The 21628-nt window shown below is 48.5% G+C and overlaps 1 protein-coding gene across 1 annotated transcript in view; it reads left to right on the forward strand.

Annotated features, from left to right (window-relative positions):
* Positions 1–21628, forward strand: part of PASK (PAS domain containing serine/threonine kinase) — a 38068-nt gene that overhangs the window by 8740 nt on the left and 7700 nt on the right. Inside the window, exons 7-13 of the mRNA XM_045559894.1 lie at positions 78–243; positions 2684–2840; positions 6756–7984; positions 8589–8770; positions 9193–9360; positions 19301–19426; positions 19540–19674. Coding sequence (XP_045415850.1) covers positions 78–243; positions 2684–2840; positions 6756–7984; positions 8589–8770; positions 9193–9360; positions 19301–19426; positions 19540–19674 — 2163 coding nt within the window. The remainder of the gene's footprint in view (positions 1–77; positions 244–2683; positions 2841–6755; positions 7985–8588; positions 8771–9192; positions 9361–19300; positions 19427–19539; positions 19675–21628) is intronic.

The raw sequence follows: 21628 nt of genomic DNA on the forward strand, positions 1-21628 counted from the left end.
TCAGTCCTGGGAGGGCTGGTCCAGTGGGTCAGCTCGGATCCTTCCAGGTTCTGGAATGTCACTACTTTGTTTTCTAGAATATCACTTTCCTGATTCCTGGTTTCTACCACTGCATGGACCTTGCCTATGACAGTTCTTTACAACTGCCAGACCCAGCCGGCTGCCTGGACATCGGCAGTGGGAGGGGCCCTGGGGAGATGCTGTCAGACCGCTGGCAGGGCTGGAGCCCTGGTGGGACCCAGGGTAAGATATGTCCCCTCCCCTCAAGTGTGCGCCTGTAGCTGGCAAGCCCACATGACTCTGCGACAGGGACGGAAGGCGCAGAGGGTTGGAGTTCAGGCGGGGACAGAGCCGGTGGGCAGCGTTTCCCAGTGTGACGTTGCCTTCTGTCTCTCGTGGGCGTTCATGTTTGTTATGGTCTGAGACGTGAGAAATGACCACCTAAAGACCGAATTGAGCCAAATCAGGGGTCTTTATTAGCTGGCCAGCGACTACCCTCTGCACCGCCAAAGGCAGCGGCGCAGAGAGCAGCCCTGAGCCTCTGAAGCAGACAGCTTTTATCGTGGGTGAAAAATCACTGTGGCAGAGCAAGCATGATTACAGCAGCAAAAGGCAGCATTACATCACTCTCATGTTCTGGTGCAACAGGATCTGGGTGATTTAGGGTTTGGTCATGCAGAACATGGGTTGCATTCCCACACTTGGGGCACTGCCTTTAGCAAGCAGTTTTACAGAAGTGAGGTAGCAGGTTAGTGATTTTTCGGCACGAAACTCAGACTGTGACATTATAGAAATAGCTTTGACAATGTTAAAGTTTCAGTCTTTAACATTATATGGCCAAAAGTTATAACAGTCAGTAGTCTTGAAGTTTTGGGCCCTTAACAATGTTGCCAGGGGCCGTGACAGTGCTAGTCTGACAAACGTATCAGCGCTGAGACGAGGAGCAGAAAACCCTCCCAGACTACCTCACCGTGTGCCCAGATCCAAGACACGATCGGCTACTTGGCCGTCTTGCTTTGTAAAGTAAATTTATGTAGCTTTGTGTGGTTTAATATCGATTGATACAGTGTATCAGGTGACACCTGACCCTTGAACAGCGTGAGTGCGAACTTCAAGGGTCCACTTAGACACAGACTTTTCCAACTTCAAGGACATGGTATTCGTGGGATTGGAAACTTGCCTACACAGAGGGGTAACTTTTCGTCAGGTGCGTCTCACCCTCCTGTGGGAGGGGACAGAGGTGATGAAAGACAAGACTGGGGGGGGATAGACGCTATGAATAGCAGAAAGCAAGGCCGCAGCAGGGTCACACACCGCATGGCCAGGCGGCCCCTGCGGATGGGTGCTGTGCTGCAATGCTGTGCACACGTGAGCTCAGGGTACTCAATAGACACGCCCGTGGATTTAATATGGTCACGGAGGGAAAACGTGACCTTACGGTGTCTGGGTGGCTGGTGAAAAGGGCGTGTGTCAGGCAGTGTTTAGTTTTCTGGGCTCCCTGTGAGATCTCTCAGCACGGCCCAGACCTGGGCCAAGGCCTGGCTCCTTCCCAGCTGTGGCTCTGCAGGGCTTTGGGAGCTGGATTACAGCATTTTGTCTTAAAAGACGCTTTGTTAGGCTGCCGACTCTATTTAAGATTCCTGCATTTCTTAGGACATGGTTTCTCTCATTGTATCTGGGTTTTCCTGTCTGCAAACTCTCCTCTATTTAGGGTTTTCCTGTCACTGATTACATTCCCCTTCCCCTTTTTCCAAAATTCCAACTTTGTCCCTGCGTGTGCATGTGTGTTTAATGCATGCTGTTTGTAGAGTGTCTGGAGGGGAGGTCACAAAACTTCTGCTCCTCTCTCATTGTTTCCTTAGGATAAATTCTTAGAAGTGGAATTTCTGGGTTTAGGGAACGAGCAGTTCTGCCCGGTATTGTCAGAAGTGCCCACTCAGGCAGTGGTGTCCTGCCTGCCCAGCTGTCCTCGTTGTGGAGTGGGCTTCCCTCAGCCAGGGGCTAGGATTCTTTCTACCATTCTTCCTGATCCAGACTGTTCTCACTCATTTGACCAAGAAGCATACACTGGCTGCCTCCTCTGTGTTGGGTGTGCTGTGGGCAAATACCTGGCATCATGGAGCCGGGTGGGAGCAGCTGGGCGCAGGGCATGGGAAGCGCCCAGAGCTCAGGAGGAAAGAAGTTGGGGGGAGGGAGGTGCAGCCTTGCGACTGGGGCCAAGGAGGCCAGAGAAGCCTGGCAGAGCAGGGTGCAGCTCCAGGACCCGTGCCCCAGGTGTGGCAGGGAATCCGGGTTGGCCGCCAGAGGGGGCCGGGTGGGGAGACTGCAGGGCCTTGGGGTACATAGCAGGGACTCCGGCTTTTGCCCAAGTCACATGGGAGCCCTCGGAGGGTGGTCAGTAGGTGGGGGATGTGCTCTGACTTGGGTGTCAGCAGGGTTATGCTGGCTGACTGCAGGGCCCCAGGCCAGGCGGCAGAGAGACCAGGCTGAGAGGGTGCTGGCTGGGACTAGGGTGCCTGTGGGTGGAGGGGAGCTGCTGCTTTGGGTCCTGCTGCGGAGGTGGGGCTGACAGGAAGTTCTCAAGGTGAAGCTGCCCTGCCCTTGCCCCCACGAATCACAGGGAAATGAGGAGATTCGCTTTAGCCTGTGATTAGAAAACACTCTTTGTTGATGTTGCTGCTAGATCCAAGGGTTAACGTTGTGCTTGCTGGAGACCACGTTCTGCCGCAAGATGAGACCCTGAAGCTGGTGGGAAGCCAAGAAGTCTTCACCAGGACCCAGACCCAGCTGGGAACTGGAGGTCGCCCCCCTCCCTCCTTCCCGGGCCAGCCTCCTCCTGGGTAAGTCCTTTGGTGGGAGGTTGCAGGTTCCAGAAGTCAAGGCAGGTGCCGGGTAGATGAGGACCACTTTGGAGAGAAATGTGCAGCCTGTCAGCAGTAACAGCGACAGCTAATATGCATCGCGCGCCTGCTCTGTTCCCAGACGACCTGGCTGAGTCCTCCCCAGCCTCTATGAGAAGGGATTAGGTCATTAAATATGAAATGTCTGATTTTGAATCAAAAGTTTGTTTTATTATATCTCAAACAACAAGCAGTACAGTTAATCTAAGCATGCGCCTAAACTATCCACACAGTTCTGCCATCTTAACAGTAGCTTGTTTATACCTGCAGCAAAGAAGCCTGGAGAGCCAGTGGCGATGAAATCACAAAAGGCGTTTTCCACAGCTTGTTGAGAATGGAATATTTTTCCTTGCAAGAAGTGGTCCAAAGCCTGGAAGAAGTGGTAGTTGGTTGGTGCAAGGTCTGGTGAATACAGTGGATGACAGAGAGTTTCCAAGTGCAGCCTCTGTAGTTTGAACAGTGTTGTTTGTGCAACATGTGGTCGAGCCTTGTCTCCCAAGAGGATTGGTCGGTCTCTAGTGACCAATCTCAGCTGCTTCATTGCAAGCATCCTCATCATTTCATCCAACTGGTTGCAGTAGACATCCGCTGTAATTCATTGACCAGGTTTCCTGAAGCTGTAGTGGATGATACCAGCGCTGGATCCCCAACCAGACACCATTAGCTTTTTGTGATGAATGTTTGTTTTGGGCTGTGTTTTGGCACTGCATCTTCATCCAACCATCGTGCCGACTGCGATTGTGAAAAAGAATCCATATTTTATCACAACTAACGATACAGTATAGAAATGGTTTGCGTTTATGTCATGACAGCAAAGAAAGGCAAGCTTCAGACTTAATAGTATTTGTGTTATTAAGGATGGAATGTCCGATTTTCTCAAGTACTAAGTTTGATAGTTGATATCTCTGAAATTTCACTGTGACAATTCTTGTTTTTTTAATTGTGAAACTTGGTCAATTGATTACAGCGGATGCTTACTGCAACCAATTGGATGAAATGATGAGGATGCTTGTGATTAAGCAGTCGAGATTGGTCAATTGAGACTCTCCAGGCTTCTTTGCTGCTGGCATAAATGAGCTAAGATGGCAAAACTGTGTCGATAGTTTAGGTGCATAATTAGATTAACTGTACTGCTTCTTGTTTGAGATATAATAAAATTTTGATTTGAAATGGGACAGTTCATATTTAATGACGTACTATTACCCTCCCCCCTTGTGTGGATAAGGAAATGAGAGTTCAGGAACATTTAGGTAGATTTCAGAGAACTGATCTAAGCATAATTTTATCATTTTGAAAATCATATGAAGCTATTCTTGTGCATTTTAAAATAAAGTACTCTGGCCGGGCATGGTGGCTCACGCCTGTGATCCTAGGACTGTGGGAGGCCGAGGCGGGAGGATCGCTCGAGGGCAGGAGTTCAACATGAGCCTGAGAAAGAGCGAGACCCCGTCTCTACTAAAAATAGAAAGAAATTAGCCGGACAACTAAAAATATATACAAAAAATTAGCTGGGCATGGTGGCACATGCCTGTAGTCCCAGCTACTTGGGAGGCTGAGGCAGAAGGATTGCTTGAGCCCAGGAGTTTAAGGTTGCTGTGAGCTAGGCAGATGCCACGGCACTCTAGCCTGGGCACCAGAGTGAGTCTCTGTCTCAAAAAAAAAAAAAAAAAAAGTTCTATTTAGTGTAAAGGAAGTTCATGTTAGAGAATTTGGAAAATTATGTATAGCATTTTGGTGTGTTTTTAACCAGTTTTCTTTTTAAAAATATTTTTTTGTGCTTAGCCCACAGTAGAGGGCCCAAAGCTTGGGTGTGCATGTAGCCAGTGGTCCTTTCTCTCCTCACTCCCACAGGTCCCCTGGGCCCCTCCCCCCAGCACCCCCTGCACTGGGGTCAGAGTTGTCCCTCTCTGAACCTGACTTACACTTTCCTTCCGTCTGCCCTCTTTTGCTCATTGTTTTATCTGTGTTCCAGTCTCCTTGAAATTATTTTAAAAATAGGTAGTACACAAATATGTGGTTTTTGCAGAATAATAGTAAACAGTGAAGGTTTGCAGACCATCTCCCAGCCTCCCTTCTCCAGTCCTGCTGTGTCCCCAGGGGACTCGTGCATGTAACTGTAGATGCATGTTGTATGTTTATGTGTGTGGTGTGTAGGTATGCTTGTGTACCGCTGCTGTTGTTCCCGTGACCCAGCCAGGGTGGCACCGTGCACGCTGTCCCGATGTGCGTGTGCTCACAGATACGCCTGGAAGACCTGTCTGTGCAGTGTCTCCTCAGAGCCAGAGCCTCCCAGGCAGCGCCACGGTTCACGCAGCCGCTTTCCTGCTGGCAGGTGTCATGCGTGTCCTGTGTGCTCATCTGCAGGCGAGGAGGGAGAACCCTGTGTGCTCAGGTTGCGTCAGCTGGAGTGGAGCCCGTGGTGCTCCTGTGGTGGCTGCTGGGCTCCTTGCCGGTGTGTCCACGGGCTGGGGGTCTCTGGGCTCCCGCTGGGGTTTGCTCTGCCCGCTGCTCCCCTCAGAACCCCGGACAGAAGTCATCTTCTGCGACTCGGCTGTGCAGTGAGAAGGTTGCCCTAGATTAGCTGATTCCTACTTTTTCTATTAAATTGGACGTTTTTGGATCTCACAGTTCTAAGAATTTGATTAGCATCCACCACATGTTTAGGCACTTACTTACCGTAGAGGTTCACGCCCTCTTGTTCACTCACGTGTTCACTTATTCGACAAATGTACATTATTTGTAAAACAGTCAGAAATGACAAGGTTGGGAAGCGTGAAGGAAGTGAGGTGTGTGGCGTGGTTTTTGAGTTCTAGGAACGGTGTTAGGAGTTTCCTCATGAGTTGTCTCCTTTAATTCTCCTGGTAATCCTGGGATCTCAGTCTTACTATTATTTTTAGCAAATCGATGATGAAGCCGAGTGAATTGTTGGAGTGTGGATCAGGTACTAGACGAAACCCACTGCCCCAGAAAACTGCTGCTCTTCCTGGGAACCGTGCCGACCGTCTTGTCCTTGTGGATGCATTGTCATATCAGCTCCTCCTCTGTCCCTGTGAGGCCTGGCTGTGCTTTGGCTGGGTCGCAGACGTACATTTGTCCCCCAGTGCGACAGGCATGGCTGCGTTCTGTCAGTCTGGTCCCCAGCGTCACACCTGGACAGTGGGGACAGGTGTGGGGCCTGCTGGAGGCAAGTCTTGACCTGGTCCCTCAGCTCTGAGGGCCGGCCCGTCGCTTGCAGGAGCAGCCTACTCTGCGTCACCGCGTGCTGGATGCACTGGTGGGCGCTCTGTCCCCGCTCTACGGACACGCTAACCTGCCACGCAAGGGGCCCGGCCCCCGCGCTCCTCTTCCTCCTCTGCGAGCTGCGTCCCCGTCGGCTGTGAAATCAGGTGGAATCACCGCCAGCCGCAGATTAGCTCTGCAGAGTGCTCAGGCACTCTCCAGTCCTGGCTCCGTCCACCGACACCTCCTCACGGCAGCTGCTGAGGTCCCCCCAGCAGGGAGGCTGGGCCCGGCCACTGTGGGGATCTGAGACCTCCCCTGCTGTCTGAGTGCGTCACCTGGGGTCTCTTCTAGTAAAGTGGGAGCTGACCAGAGCCTTGAGCATGTGCTCCTGTGCTTTAGTGTTGGGCTTTCGGTGGCATTCCTGATAAACCGTTGCCAAATGTGGATTTATCTGGAGAATATTTGAGAGTAGGTGCTTTATTTTTTTAACTTGATGACAAAATTTAATTTTTATGTTATAAATCTGTGGCATTAAATGCTTTGTACTTGTCTCTAGTGGGGAATCGAGGTGATCTCTCCTTTTGATTGCTCTGTGGCCCTGTGTCACTGTGTCATCCTTATTACTGTCCCCAGGGTGGACACCATTTGGGAAGGAAGCCCACCAGCGCATGGTGAGCAGCGGCTCCCTGAGGACCAGATCACCGCTGTGGGAGGAGAGGGACCTGCAGCGACAGAGAGCCTGACGCAGGATCTTCTGGGAGAAAGCAGGTCTGAGCCAGTGGGTGCAAAGCCGTTCACTTCCAGGAAAGGTCCTGAAACTGCAGCCCCAGCTGAGGACAGGAGCGGTGACACAGGAGTGCGGGGCCTGTGCCAGGAGGCCCAGCTGGAACTGGTGGAGCTCAGCGGTTCCAGCAGTGCCAACACCTGGGCCAATGCCACGGCTGAGCACCAGGCCTTGGGTCAGCTGGCAGGGGGCGGCCTTCCCCCACCCTGCCCTGGGTACGCCAGCTCCAGAGAGTGGGACTCAGCTCCCAGCCCCTCTAGGGTGGCGTGTGTGTCGTTTGGGACGCCTACTGTGGAGGAGCCGTGGCCAGCAGCAAAAAACGACCGAGAGGAGCTGCAGACTTGCTTAATTAAGGAGCAGCTGTCCAAGTCGAGCTCTGCCGGAGCCCCGGGCCTCCCCTACGTGGAGCTTGTCCCGGCAGAGCAGCCCCCGTTCATGGCCCATGTGTCGTCCTGTGATCTGGCAGGCAGAGGTCTGCAGGGCAGCCGCGTGGGCAGCTCCTCAGCCTGCTACGCCTTGGCCACCGACCTGCCCGGCGTCTTGCAGGCAGCCGAGGCGCAGGAGCCCGGCATGAGCTCACTTTCCTGGAACCTCAAGGAACTCTTTTTCAGCGACCAGACAGACCGAACTTCCTCGACGTGTTCCTGTGCTACGTCTGAACTGGCAGGGACACCCTCTCTTTCGGTGGTGGGCTCTGATTTGGATGTGGGCGGTCTCCACAGGCAGGGGTCAGAGGTTCTCGATGACAGAGAGCTGCTGCTGCTGACCGGCACCTGCTCTGAGTTTGGCGAAGGGCAGCGGTTCCGGGGGAGCTGCCTGGGACACGATCGAACGGAACCCTCTGAAATCTGTTTGGTGTCCCCTGAGCGTTATGAAGCAAGTGACAGAGAAAGCCCAGACTGCATCCCTCACACGTCAAACACCGACCCCCAGGATGTGCGCTCGCCAGCAGAGGAGCCGAGGCTGAGCGTCCAGGTCACCTCCACGCCCGTGACACCCGGGGCTGCCGGCCTCCGGCGGGAGATCCAGGAGGGCACCTACTCGGGGAGCTGCCACCACCGAGACGGCCTGCAGCTGAGTAGGTCCCGGCCCGGGGCGGACGCCTGCCGCCCAGAGCACGGCAGGGGCAGGGCTGCCTCGTCCTGGGGTCCGATGGGTGTCACTGCTGAGTAGTTCTGGCAGGAAGTACGTGGTAAAGGGTAACACTTTATCATCCACCTCTGGAAAGTGAAGACTACATATGTGTGTGCCGGGGGAAGCGGAGCCAGGGCCGCTTCCCTGTGCCCCTTCCTCAGGGAGCTGCTCCCTAGGAGGGAGGTGGGGAGATTCCCCTGGGGTCAGAAGGGGCCGTGTGTCTGGCCAGCCTGGGTATATGGTTTTCATTTAAAGCATTCACTTTGTTGTCACCTGAAGGCAGAGGGCCTGCTTTGTGTAGGGTCGTGTTGAGTGCAGGTTTCCGGGCTTTTCTGAGCTCAGGAGTGCTCTGCAGTGTGGCCTCCGGGCTGCGTGGGGAGGTGTCATGTCGCAGGTCCACAGGCCATGCTGCTGCTGCGGTGCTGTGTCTACTGTCCCCAGCCGCTCTCTGTCATCCTGACTGTTCTGGGACGCGGGCTCTCCCACCCTAAGGCTGCTGCCCCCCTGGGTCAGTGGAGGGCTGTGCACTCTGTCCTGTCGCCCTTCAGGCATACAGTTCGAGGTGAAGCGGGTGGAGCTCCAAGGCGCCACACCCCTGTTCTGCTGCTGGCTGGTGAAGGGCCTCCTCCCCAGCCACCGGGACTCTGCCACCAGGACCCGCCTGCTGCTCGCCAGCCTGCCCGGCTCTGCCCACTCCGTGTCCGAGCTCCCCGGGGCCAGCCTGGGGGAGGTGGGTGTCTGCAGTCAGCTCCTGCCTTGGCTTCGCCTTTCACTGTGGCGAAAGTTCCGGTTGGCATTTCTCTCTCTCTGCTTACTCGGGCGTGGGACTAGGGCCTTTCTGTGGCTTTCTGACACCGTCTCCTAATACCCTGTGAAGTGTGATGCCGCACGTGGGACTGCGAGTCTGTGTGCCACGTGTGGCGGGATGTGAGCACATCTTGGCACGTGTGCCAGTGCAGGGGGCGGAGGCTGCCTGGAGAGCCCCATGCAGAGAGGCTCTCAGGCGGGGTCCCCATGGGCACGGGAGGGCGGGGAGTGGGGCATGGGGCATCCCTGTGGTGGGGGCGGGCTGCTGGGGACGCCTGTGTAGGTGGCCGCCTCCTCTCCGTGGGGCCATCGATGTGACCCCTCAGACCTTCCTGTGCGTGGCAGATGCTGAAAGCCAAGGCCTGGTTTGAGGAGCCCCCGCGGGCTGTGGAGCTGGAGGGGCTGGCGGCCTGCGAGGGAGCCTTTTCCTGCAAGTACAGCACCCTGAGCCCGCTCGGCAGCGGGGCCTTCGGCTTCGTGTGGACCGCGGTGGATAAGGAGGAGAACAAGCAGGTGCGCCGGCTTGTGGAGGGACGTGGGGCTGGCGCCGCTTCCAGTGGCTCCTGACTTTTGGTCCCTGTTCTCCAAACCTGGGGTTTTTAGTGGGATGGGAGGAGCCCTCCACGTGTGGCACCAGGAACCGGGCCTGGTGTGTGGGCGTTACAAGGAGGCCTCTCCCAGCAGTGCACACACTGACACCCAGGGTTGACGTCCTGTCGAGTTTTAGATTCAGACCTCTCACTGGCTGGGCTCGGGGGTTGATGGCCAGCCACGTGTTGAGACCCATGTCTGGATCCCCTGCCCTGCCCACCCTACCGAGCCTGGGGCTCACGCCACTCTCCACTGCCCGCCTGGCATGCTAACACGGGCACTGCAGCCTCACTCTTAAACATAGACAAGACCTCCTCCACTCACCGGGGAAGAGTCTCCGGCAAACGGAGAAGCACGCAAGCTGACCTGCTAACACTCTTGTCCCGGGTTCCCGGAATGACCTCTGTTCATAGGTCCTGGCCCTCCGGAGCATCCTCCCGGATGCATGGAATGCTGCCAGCTGTTGCTCCCTCCTGCCTCCCCAGTCGCTGTGGCCATTCTTACACTCCCCTCCACGTGCGTTTAGGACTTACTGTTCCTCCCTCCCGAGTCCTGCTGGGATTTGCAGCTCCTTGGCCATGTGTGGTTTGGGGGATTGGCATTGGGACAGTACCCACTTTCCAGCTCAGAAGTTGCTGGGGCACCGTTAGACTGCCCGGCGTCTAGCTGCCAGTTCCTGGGCGGGTCATGGAGTGCTGTCCGTGGGATCCTTTCTCCCCGGCGTTTCCTAGTCACCTGTTGGTGGAATGTGCCATAGATCCGTGTTTGGGTTGATAGCATCATATACCTGTATCAGAGTCTTCCTGGTTCTAATATTTCTTCAGTATTAGTTTCTAACATTTCTTTGGGTTTTCTACATCAATCACCAGCCCTCTGTGGTGACGACAGTTTTGTCTCTCCTTTCTGTTATTTGCGTCTCATCATCCATTTTTCCTTCACTCCTGCTGTGCTGGCGAGGACCGCGGAGCAGGGACTGTGCAGGGTGCTGCTGTTTCTCCTTCATGGCGCGCTGTCACCGTCAGCTGCAGGGCTCCTGTCACTTCCTGATGAACACCTTGTACATGAGGATATTTCATTTTATTTTCAGACTACTAGAAATTTTTTTTGAAAGAATGAGTATTGAGTTCTGTCAAGCTCTGTCACAAGATGTCTGCTCAGTGTGTGGTGACGTGCTCACGTCCTTGCTTCCTGTGTCACTGTAGTGAGGGGCACTGATCGACTTCCTCACGCTCAGGGACTCAGTCCTTGACTATGTTGTAATATTCTTTTAAAGCACTGCGGATTTTGATTTCTTAATATTTCTGTTTGGTTTTCTTTTTCATTTGTATTTGTACACGATTTTTTTTTAACATCAAAGTGACACACAGCCCGCAGAGCTGGCAGCCTTGGTGTGTGTCAGGCCGTGAGCGCTGGTGCCGGTGGGGCCTGTGGCCACCAGTGGTCCCTGGCTCTGCTAGTTCTGTGTCCTCTCTCTTGTTTTGCTGGACTTGCTCAAGAGTTGTCTATTTTACTCGCCAAATATTTTTTGTGTTCTTTTAATTTCCTTTCTTATACTTTGGGTGGGTTAATTTTGCTGTTTTTCTAGAATGTTGTATTGAATGTGTGTGGTAGTGTTTTTTTGTTGCTTTTTTGTTTTTTTTTTTTTTGAGACAGAATCTCGCTCTGTTGCCCTGGGTACAGTGCAGTGGCATCATCATCACAGCTCACTGCAGCCTCACACTCCTGGGCTCAAGCCATCCTCCTGCCTCAGCGTCCCAAGCAGCTGGGACTACAGGTGCACACCACTGCACCCAGCTAATTTTTTCTATTTTTTGTAGAGACGGCATCTTGCCCTTGCTCAGACTGATCTCGAACTCCTGACCTCAAGCAATCCTCCTGTCTCGGCCTCCCAGAGTTCTAGCATTATAGGCCTGAACCACTGCACCCAGCCTGAATATATATTTTTAATGCTGTTAATAAAAGCATTTACAGTATTTAGTTTTCTGAACTTACTTTGGCCATAGTCTAGAGGTTTTACTATGCAGTACTCTTGTCATGTGTTTCAAACAGTCTAATTTTTGAATTTCTGTTTTCATCTTTAATTATCTTAAGGCAGATCTTCTCATTCTTGGTTTGAATCAGGAATCTGATAGGTTCTTAAGGGTTTCTTTAGGCCTTTATACCTAAAGGATGAAGAAAGAAGTCCCAACATCCTTCTCTTGGCTTAAAAAGAAATCATATGACTATTTTTGCCTTTTAAATAACAGACGTCAATTTAAATATTGTTATTAGGCCAGTACATTATTGAGTAATCAATCAGAAAATAGACTCTTAAGGCTTGTTACAGTTCACAGTACAGAGCACAGTTCCCGTGTTTTAAAAGTCTCCTTTGTGCCCCAGACACCCGCATGCAGTTCACCTGGTGACAGCCGAGATGCGCACGTGTCCCCTGGTGTGGCTGTGGTGGGCGGGACAGGAGGAGCCAGCATGCTGGGTTGGTCAGAATGAGCCTTGTGGTGAAGAGTGGCTTTTCTTTTTCCTTCCCAGCTGTAGAGGAAAAGATAACTTTAAAAATATTTCTGAGTTTTTTCCCTGCATGTAGGATGCCGTGCCATTTCAGGGTCAAGCGCTAGTGTGCCAGCAGTTACCACTGAGAGAAAAAGAGCAGGCCTGAAACATACGCAGCTTGGAATACGCCAGAGGAAATGGCAGAAGAGAACTTTAATATATGGAATATAAGACATGTTTTGTTTTCCAGCTATAAACCCTAAGAGTTATTTAGAAAAATACTTTTAAATGCAGAGTGTGCAAAGCATGAGTGTACAGCTCGAGGAGCTTTCACTGGCTGAACACGCATGTGCACCCATCGCCCCGACCAAACAGAGCTTCACCAGCATCGCAAGTCCTGTGTCCCTCCGCTCGTGGACCCCCAGGGGCAACCATTGTCTTGACTCTTAACTAATCAGTTAGTCTCGCCTGTTTTTGGACATTATATAAATAGAGGAAGAGCATGTGCTCTAATGATGTTGAGTGCCTTTTTGGCTACTTATTCGCCATCTGCGTATTTTCTTTGATAAGGTGTCTTCAAATCTTTACCAACTTTAAAAACTTGGATTTTTTTTTTATTATCGAGTTTTAAGAATTTTGTGTATTTTCTAGTCACCGTTCCTTTCTCTGGAAAAGGAATTTCTCCAGTGTGTGCCTTGTTTTTTCATTCTCTTAATAGTGCCTTCTGGAGAACAGAGGTTTTCAATTTCGATGAAGTCCAATTTATTAATTTTTCTCTTATGGATCATGCTGGGTTTTTTTCCTACAAGTGTTATAGTCATAGATTTTACATATAGGTCTGAGATGTAATTTAAGTTGATTTTATATGTGGCACAAGATATAGTTGATATTTATTTTTTGTATGTAGATGTCTGCTAGTTAAACACCAGTTGTTAAAAGATGTCCTTTCTCTAAATTACCTCGGTTCGTCTGTCAAGCTCAGTGGGCACGCAGGTGTGGGTCTGCTCAGTCCACTCATCTAAATGTGCGTTTGCCAATGACTGTAGCTTCGTAGTTCGTCTTGAAACTCTGTTCTTTTTCAAGACTGTTTTGAATATTCTAGGTCCTTTGCTTGTTTATGTAAATTTTAGAATCAATCGATGTTATGAATGATGCGTGCTGGGATTTTGTTTGGGATTGTATTGTCTATAGATCTATTCGGGGAGAAGTCAGGTGTTGAGAGTGTTGAATCTTCCATGCCATTCATTTTGTTCTTACTTGAATTCTTTCATCAAAGTTTTGCAATTTTCAGCATATGAATCTAACATATTTTGTTAGATTTATCCCTAGTATTTCATGGTTTGGGTGCTATTGTAAATGGTATTGATTTTTAATTTCAGTTTCCAATTAGTCATTTCCAGTATATAAAAATACAGTTGATTATTCTGTGTTAACTTTGTGTCCTGCAAACTTAATAAACTCATTTGGTAGATTGAGGAGATTCTTTGGGATTTTCAATATAGATAGTCATTCATCTGCAAATAGTTGATTTCTTCCTTTATGATTTGTATGTCCTTTCTTTTCTTTCTCCTTCCTCCCTCCTTCTCCCCTCCTTTCCCCCTTCCTCCCTCCCTCCCTGGCCGAGACCTCCAGCTAAACGTTAATTAGGAGTGATGAGAATGGCTGTCATAGCCCCCCGAGAGGGAAAACATTCAGTCTGTCACTGTTGCTTGTTAGGGTAACAGGAGGTTTTTTGCAGATGCCCTGTATCATCTGAGGAAGACCTCTCTGTTCCTTGTTTGCTGAGAGCATTTATTAATATTGAGAATGGATATTGACTTTCGTCAAATGCTTTTTCTGCATCTATTGAGATGATCATTTTTTTTTACTTAATTATGCTGATATGATAAATTACAGTGATTGAGTTATGAATATTGAATCGACTTTGCATTCCTGGGATTGGTCATAATGTATTATTATCCTTTTTATGGTATTTAATTTGCTAATGTTTTGTGAGGATTTTCACATCTATATTTATGAGGAATATTGGTATATATAATAGTTGTATGCATACACCGATATACATTCCAGTGTATGCCCTATACATTCTAGTAATGCTTTTGTCTAATTTTGGTATCAGCATAATACTGACCTCATAAAAAGGAATTTGGAAGTAGTCCTTCCTCTTTTATTTTCTGGAGGAGTTTGTGTAGTATTGGTATTATTTCTTCCTTAAATGTTTTGTAGAATTGGCCATCTGGGACTACAGTGTTCTTTTAGGAAAGGCTTTTTAACTACAAATTAAAATTTTAAAATAGATATGGAATTATTTATGTTTCTATTTCTTCTTAAGCATTACTGTTTGGGTCTTTTAAGAAGTTTGTCCATTTCATTTACATTATTGAATTGTTTGATATAAAGTTCACAATATTCCCTCAAATCTTTTAATGTCTGTATGGTCTATAATTTTATCATCACTCTCATTCCTGATATTGGTAATTTGTGTCTTTTCTCTTTTCTTTTCTTGATTAATCTGGTTAGGGGCTTATCAGTTTTATTGATCTTTTTCTTTCCCAAATAACCAACTTTTGGTTTCATTAATTTTCCTTATTGATGACCTGTTTTCAATTTTATGATTTTCGTCATTATGTTTTCTTACTGTGGATTTAATTTGATTTTCTTCTTCTGTTTTCCTAAGGTGGAATCTTAGATTATTTATTTAAGATTTTCTTTTTACTAATTTAAGCACTTAATGTTCTAAATGTCTCCCTAACCTCGGCTTTATCTGTGTGCCACAAATTTCCATATGTTGTGCTTTTGTTTTCATTCATTTATGAATGTTTTACTTTCCCTCTGTGTTTAGAAGTGTGTTGCTTCCAAATATTTGAGGATTGTTCAGATATCTTTCTGTTTCAATATCTAGTTTAATTGCTTTATAGTTAGAGAACATATTTTGTATAGCTTCAGTTTCTTTAAATTTCTTGATGCTTGCATTATGTTCCAGAATACGGTCTATCTTTGTGGCTGTCCCAGGTGCCTCGGGAAGAAAACGTATTCTGGTATTGTTGGGTGGGGTGTCATAGAAATGTTAAGTAGGTCAGTTTGGCCTGTAATATTATCAGTCTTCAGATCCTCACTGATTTTTGTCTGTCCACTGATGGGAGAGGTGTCGTGAAGTCTCCCGCTGTCCTTGTCGATTTGCCCGTTTCTCTTTCAGTCCTGCAGGTTTTACTGCGTGTGTTCGCGTGTTCGGAAGCTCTGTCCTTAGGGAAACACCCGCTTAGCCCATCACGTCCTCCTGGTGAAGTGACTCCTCGTTCACTGCATCCTACTCCTCCCCCGCTCTGGTGACAGTCCCGGTTCTGCAGTCTATGGTGTCTGGTGTTGGTGTAGCCATGCCAGCTTTCATCTGAGTAGTGTTCCCATGGTGATCTTGTCCCAATCTTTTACTTCCAGTGATTTATGTCTTTTTATTTAAAACGGGTTTTTGTAGGCAGCATATGCCTGGGTCTTGCTTTTTTATCCAATTTGAAAATTTCTACCTTTAATTGAAGTGTTTAGACCATTGATGTTTAATGAAATTATTGATATGGCTGGATTTAAATCTACCATTTTCCTAGATGTTTCTGTTCTTTGTTCCTTTTCCCCCTATTGTTTCTGCCTTCTTTTTTCTTCTTTTTGAGACAAGGTCTCTCTCTGTTGCCCAGGCTAGAGTGCAGTGGCTTCATCACAGCTCACTGCAACCTCACGCCCCTGGGCTCAGCCTCCTGAGTAGCTGGGACTACTGGTGTGTGCTGCCACGCCCAGCTAGTTTTTCTTATTTTTCATAGAGATGGGGTCTCACCATTGCCAAAGCTGGTCTTGAACTCCTGGCCACAAGTGATCCTCCTGCCTCGACTTCCCAAAGTGCTAGGATTACAGGTGTGAGCCACCACACCCAGTCTCTGCGTTCTTTTTAATTGAGTATATTTTATTATGCCATTGTTTGGTTTTTGTTCCTTGTTTATTTGTTTTTAATATTTCATCATGATTTTAATGGCTTTATTTAGATATAATTCACATATATTATTCACCAGCTTAGAGTGAACAGTTCAGTGGATTTTAGTATATTCACAGAGCTGTGCAACTATCACCGTAAACTAAGAGCATTCATGACCTCAGAAAGAAACCTCGTACCCGTGAGCAGCCAGTCCCTGTGCCCCACCCCCACCCTGCCCCCAGGTCCTGGTTCACAGCCCCTGGTGACCACTAGTCTGCTCTGTCTCTGTGGATGCCTGCTCTGGGCACTTCCCAGACATGGACTCATGCACCACGTGCCCTGTGACTGGATTCTTGCATCTGGTGTGATGTTTTCCAGGTTCATCCAAATTATAGTGTGTTGTTAAGCACTTTGTTCCTTTTCATGACCCAGTAATATTCCATTGTACAGATGTACACAGTATTTTGTCTATCTCTTAATCAGTTGATGGCCACTTGTGTTGTTTCTATTTGTTGGCTGTGTGAATAATGCTGCTGTGAACAATTATATACATGGTTTTGTGTGAACACATGTTTTCAGTTGTTTTGGGCTCTTACAAATGCAGTTCCTGGGTCATTTGATAACTCTGTGTTTGGTGTTTTGAGGAACTGCCACAGGGTTTTCTGACAGCGCTGTGCTGTTGTGCATTCCCCCCAGCAGCCGTGCAAGGGTTCCCGTCTCCACGTCCTTGCGTCCTTGCCAACACTCCTGACGAGTGTGAAGTGGTGTCTCACTGTGGTTATGATTTGCATTTCCCTGATAACTAATGACATCAAGCATCTTTTCATGTTCTTACTGGCCATTTGTATATATTTTTTTGAGAAATGTCTATTCAGATACTTTGCCCATTTTAAATTGGATTGTCTTATCATTACTGAATTTTAAGAATTCTGTACTCATGATGCAGATGCATGATCAGATGTACGACTGGCAGGTATTTTCTCCCATCCTGTGTGTTGTCTTTCCACTTTCTTCATGCTGTCGTTTGAAGCACAAACATTTAAATTTTGACGAAGTTCAATGTATTCATTTTGCCATTTGTCACTTGTGCTTTTGCTGTTGTATTTAAGAAGGCTCTGCCTAGCCCAAGGTCAAAAAAATGTATTCCTATGTTGTCTTCTAAGAGTTTTATAGTTTTAGCTTTTACATTTCAGTCTGATTTATTTGGGGGTTGATTTTTGTGCACGGTGTGAGGTTGGGATCCAACTTTACTCTTTTATGTGTGGATTCTGGTTGTCCCAGCACTGTTTGCTGTAAAGACTGTTCTTTCCCATTGCATGATCTTGGGTGCTCTTGTCAAGACTCAGTTGACCATAGATGAGTGGGTTTACTTATGGGTTCTCCATTCTCCTGTGTTAGTCTCTGTCTGCCCTTAGCCAGCGCCACACTGTCTTGATTCCTAAGCTATTGAGCAAGCTATGGAACCAGAAAATGCTAGTCCTCCAACTTTGTTCTTTTTCAGGATTGTTTTGGCTATTTTGCATTTCTGTAAGGATTTTAGTATCAGCTTGTCAATTTCTGCAAAAAAGCCATCTGGGATTCTCAAGGAATCCTGGTGAATCTGCAGCTCAATTTGGGGAGCATGGTCACCCTAACAATGTCAGTCCTTCTGACCCATGAACGTGGGGAGTCTTTCCATTTATTTAGATCTTTAATTCCTTTCAACAGTGTTTTGTAATTTCAGGGTACAAGTCTGACCCTTCATTTGTTAAATCTTTATTACTTTTATATCCAGTTTCTTCTGCTTCCTGTGTTTACTTTTCATTGCTGGAATGTATTTGTTATTAATTTTTCCAGGAAGGGTCTTGGGTATTGTACTTGCAGTCTTTGTGTGTATTAAAATATGTTTATTTTTCCTTCCTAGTTTAGTGGGTGATACGCCTTTTTCTTCTCAGAACCTTTTAGACCTGTGTCTTTTGTCATCTAGCATTACTTTGAAGTGAATTTTGATGCCAACAGCTTGATTTTTTTTCTTTCTAGATTTTCTTTTTATCTTTGTACTTCAAAAATTTTTACCAGGATGGACTAGGGGTGTGTGTGTGTGTTTTCTTTATTCTTATCTAATGCTTGGTAAGCCTTTGAGCTTCCTTTACTTTAAGAGAATTTGATCTTTTGTTCTGTTAGTTCTTTCCTTTTTTTCTCTTCTCCTGACACTCGTTGTGGGTGTGCGTGGGACTCCTCGTGGCAGCCTTCCGCCTTGTCTGCGTGGCCCTGCCCTTGGACGGGCGGCTGGCGTCCCCGCTTCCCTGACCCTCCCCAGCTGGCTCGCCGTCTCCCAGATCCTCCCGGCCATGGCGCCCTCCTTCGCTTCCTCAGGACCCTCCACCCTCACGTCTGGCCTCTGGCCCGTTGGGTCATGGATCCTCCCGGCAAAAGGTCTTCAGAATTTGTACTCTTCTCACCACTCCCCACTGGTGCCCGAGCCACCACCCCTCCTCTGCTGATCGCTGTGCGGTGACTGGATAGTGCCCAAGCCCTGCTGCTCTTCCTCCCAGGCCCACCACGGCCCCTCTGTGCTTCCTGCGCCCCCGCGGGCTCCTCCCCCGTCCCCAGAAGTAACTTCCTAGGACGCCCTCCCTGGCCCACCCACCCAGCAGGCCCCACTCCTGCAGCACCGCCCTGCTCTATCTTTTTCTTCCCGGGGCCGTCACCCTCTTGCTGCGTGGCACATTCTGTCCGTTGCCCGTCTCCCCGGCGGCCGTGCGCTCCGTGCCGGCCCGGCTTGGCCCCTGCCCCGTTGCTCCTTCAGCTGTGCACAGGCACCACCCACTCAGCAGCAAGGCCTCCTTGAGTGAACACGGTCACCTTCAATGACTCAGAGTGTTTGTTTCTTTTTTGAATGGTATCTTCTTTTCTGTTATACTTTGTAATTGGCCATTATTTACAGTTGTAACAGTATTTTCCTTATATTTATCTCATGTCCATCAGTCTTGCTGAACTCTCTGATTAATCTCAGAATCAGTGTTGAAAACATGTCTAAGAATGGTAGTTTTCCTTTGTTTTAGCTCTCAGGCTTCTCATTTCATTTCTTGGCCAAGACACGCAGCCCCCAGGTGAGAAGGCAGGTGGTGTGGGAGGGGACGCCGGGCCCTCCCACCCAGGCACAGGTTGAGGCCCCTCAGCCCCACCTGGCTCCTGCCGCCCCATCAGCACTCTGTGGAGTGGGCAGGGGCTCCTCAGACTTGCGACCGGCTGCCGGCCTCCCTCTCTGTCCTTGTGCTACAGGGGCTTGTGGTGATGTCTCTTCCTTTATGTCCCTGGGTTTGGGGGGCCAGTCAGAAGCCCTGTCTGCCGCATGAAGCGACGATGGTGCCAGGTTGAATGGGGTGGGTGCCAGAGGACTAGTTCCAGCCGTTCTTACCCCTGTTTTCCTCATAGGTGGTGGTGAAGTTTATTAAGAAGGAGAAGGTTTTGGAAGATTGTTGGATTGAGGATCCCAAACTTGGGAAGGTGACTTTAGAGATCGCAATTCTCTCCAGGGTGGAGCACACCAATATCATCAAGGGAGGTGACGATTCCTGGCTAATGCTACTCTAACACTGGTCATGTAAAATTTCTTAACTCAGTTGACTTGAAGGTGTTTGGGCGGAGCTTGACTCAGCTTTGTCTCTCTCTAGGTCTTGGATGTATTTGAAAACCAAGGGTTCTTCCAGCTGGTGATGGAGAAGCACGGCTCTGGCCTAGACCTCTTCGCCTTCATCGACCGCCATCCCAGGCTGGATGAGCCCCTGGCGAGCTACATCTTCCGACAAGTGAGAGCGGCCGGAGCCTTGCTGGGGTGGACGAGGGCTTGGGCATGTGGCCCGTGGCTGCGAAGCTCAGTGATACACTGGTTCTCTCTGTCAGCTGGCTCCGGCCTTCCATGCTGGGCTTTTGTGGAGTAGGATCTATATGTTGAGAAGAAAATTCTATGGTTGAAGTAGAAAAAGTGAGTTTGGGAAGGAAGGATGAGGCCAGACATTGTCCTGGAATGATTGGATTGAAGTACGTTTGAGGATTAAGATTTATTTGTACACACCAATCACAAAAATTAACCAACAAAGCTGTCAGACTGGGCTTCGAGCCCTGTGCATGTGGTTTGAATTCTTGTCCCCCACCAGCCGTGGGACCTTGAGGAAACCGCTGCTATCCCTAAGCCTCGGTCTTGTGATCTGTACGTGGGAATCGCTGTGGCACCCACACGATGAGGCTGACGGGACTGAATCAGGCACCACGGCCGGTACGTTGTAAGTGCTCCACAAATGCTGGCTGCTGAGTTAATTAAAGTGATCAGGAGAGAATCAGATTCTGACAGTCTCATCTTACAATAAGTATTTGTCTTGATCTATTTCATATCTAATTATGTATTTATCTTTGACCATTTTTTATTTTATCGGAACGGGAGAGTGATCAGCAGAGCAGGAAGGCCGGGGGTGGGGGAGGGACGATAACTGTTGCTTTGGGCTTTAAGGAGAAGGTGGCAGTTTCGACCTGACTGCTCCCAGCTCCCCAGAGAGAACGAAAAACACACCAGGGGACTGTGCGAACAATTCAGATTTGCTTTTTTATTGTTTCCTGGAGATGACTCTAATGACAGCTGCCATGAATTAGCATTTCTTCCTCAAAGCTCTACACTCCGAGAAGTTACTGGATTTCTGAAATTTAGTTTCTCAGGCACCGACTTATAACTTTCAGATATTAAGTTTCTGCAAAATAATAGGTCATCTCTCTTATGTTGAAAGATTATGTACTTGTTTAGTTTGTGGCAAAGACTTGTTTCCGGAGTCTTTATGGCAGATGATCTCTGTGTGACGTAACATGGGAGTCACTGTTGAAAGCTGCTGCCTAACAGTTGTTAATTCTGGGGCTGGTGACACAGATAATTGTAGTGTTCCACACCCTAAAGTGTCTGCCAAAAGTATCTATGGCCCCTTTGTAAACACATACACAAATGTTATTATATGTAAACATAGATTCGTAACTTGATGTAAACGTATTAATATTATTGTACTTACATGTGGATAGTTAGTGCCAGTTACCAGCATGTTGCCTCCCAGCTCCGCGTTCACCAGGGCCTGCTTGGTGCCGGGGGCTCTGCTGTCTGGGGAGCCCACGGGCAGCTCCGTTGGCCCAGGGCATGGGAGGGACCTGCAGGAAGGACGGCTTCTCCTCCAGGGTCAAGTTCTCTTTGCTCCTTTATAGTTGATCCCTCATTAATAAATCTCGATGAAACTTTTCATGTTCAAATTAATGTGTGGTTTCTGTCTCCTGACTGATATGTATGTGTCGATGTACATATGTCTGTGTGCATGTACATGTGTGTTTATGTACCATGAATGTACAAGCTCATGCTGCATGTGTATATGTGCACATGTATACCTGCAGGTATGTACGTGCACATGTAAGTATATAAAATATGCAGATCTGTATATGTTTGTACATATGAATATATAAATATATATTAAATGTAAGTTAATGAATGGAGCTTAATAATCTGCTATTTAGCTATTGCTTCTGGTTCAAAGACATTAATTTGTAAATACAGAACTATCTCTAAAGATCAAAATGATTGATACCTCAATGAAATCACTCCATTGCTTGGTATTGCTGATGTCCGGATCGCAGGGCAGTTGTACAGTTTGTGGCTGTCACTTGATGTGACTGCAAGGCCATCCTGCTGGCCCCGCTGTGGGGACGCAGAGCGGGCAGGCGGGGTGTGTGGCAGCA

The sequence above is a fragment of the Lemur catta genome, chromosome 8 (genome assembly GCF_020740605.2).
Source record: "Lemur catta isolate mLemCat1 chromosome 8, mLemCat1.pri, whole genome shotgun sequence".
Classification (NCBI taxonomy): Eukaryota; Metazoa; Chordata; class Mammalia; order Primates; family Lemuridae; genus Lemur; species Lemur catta.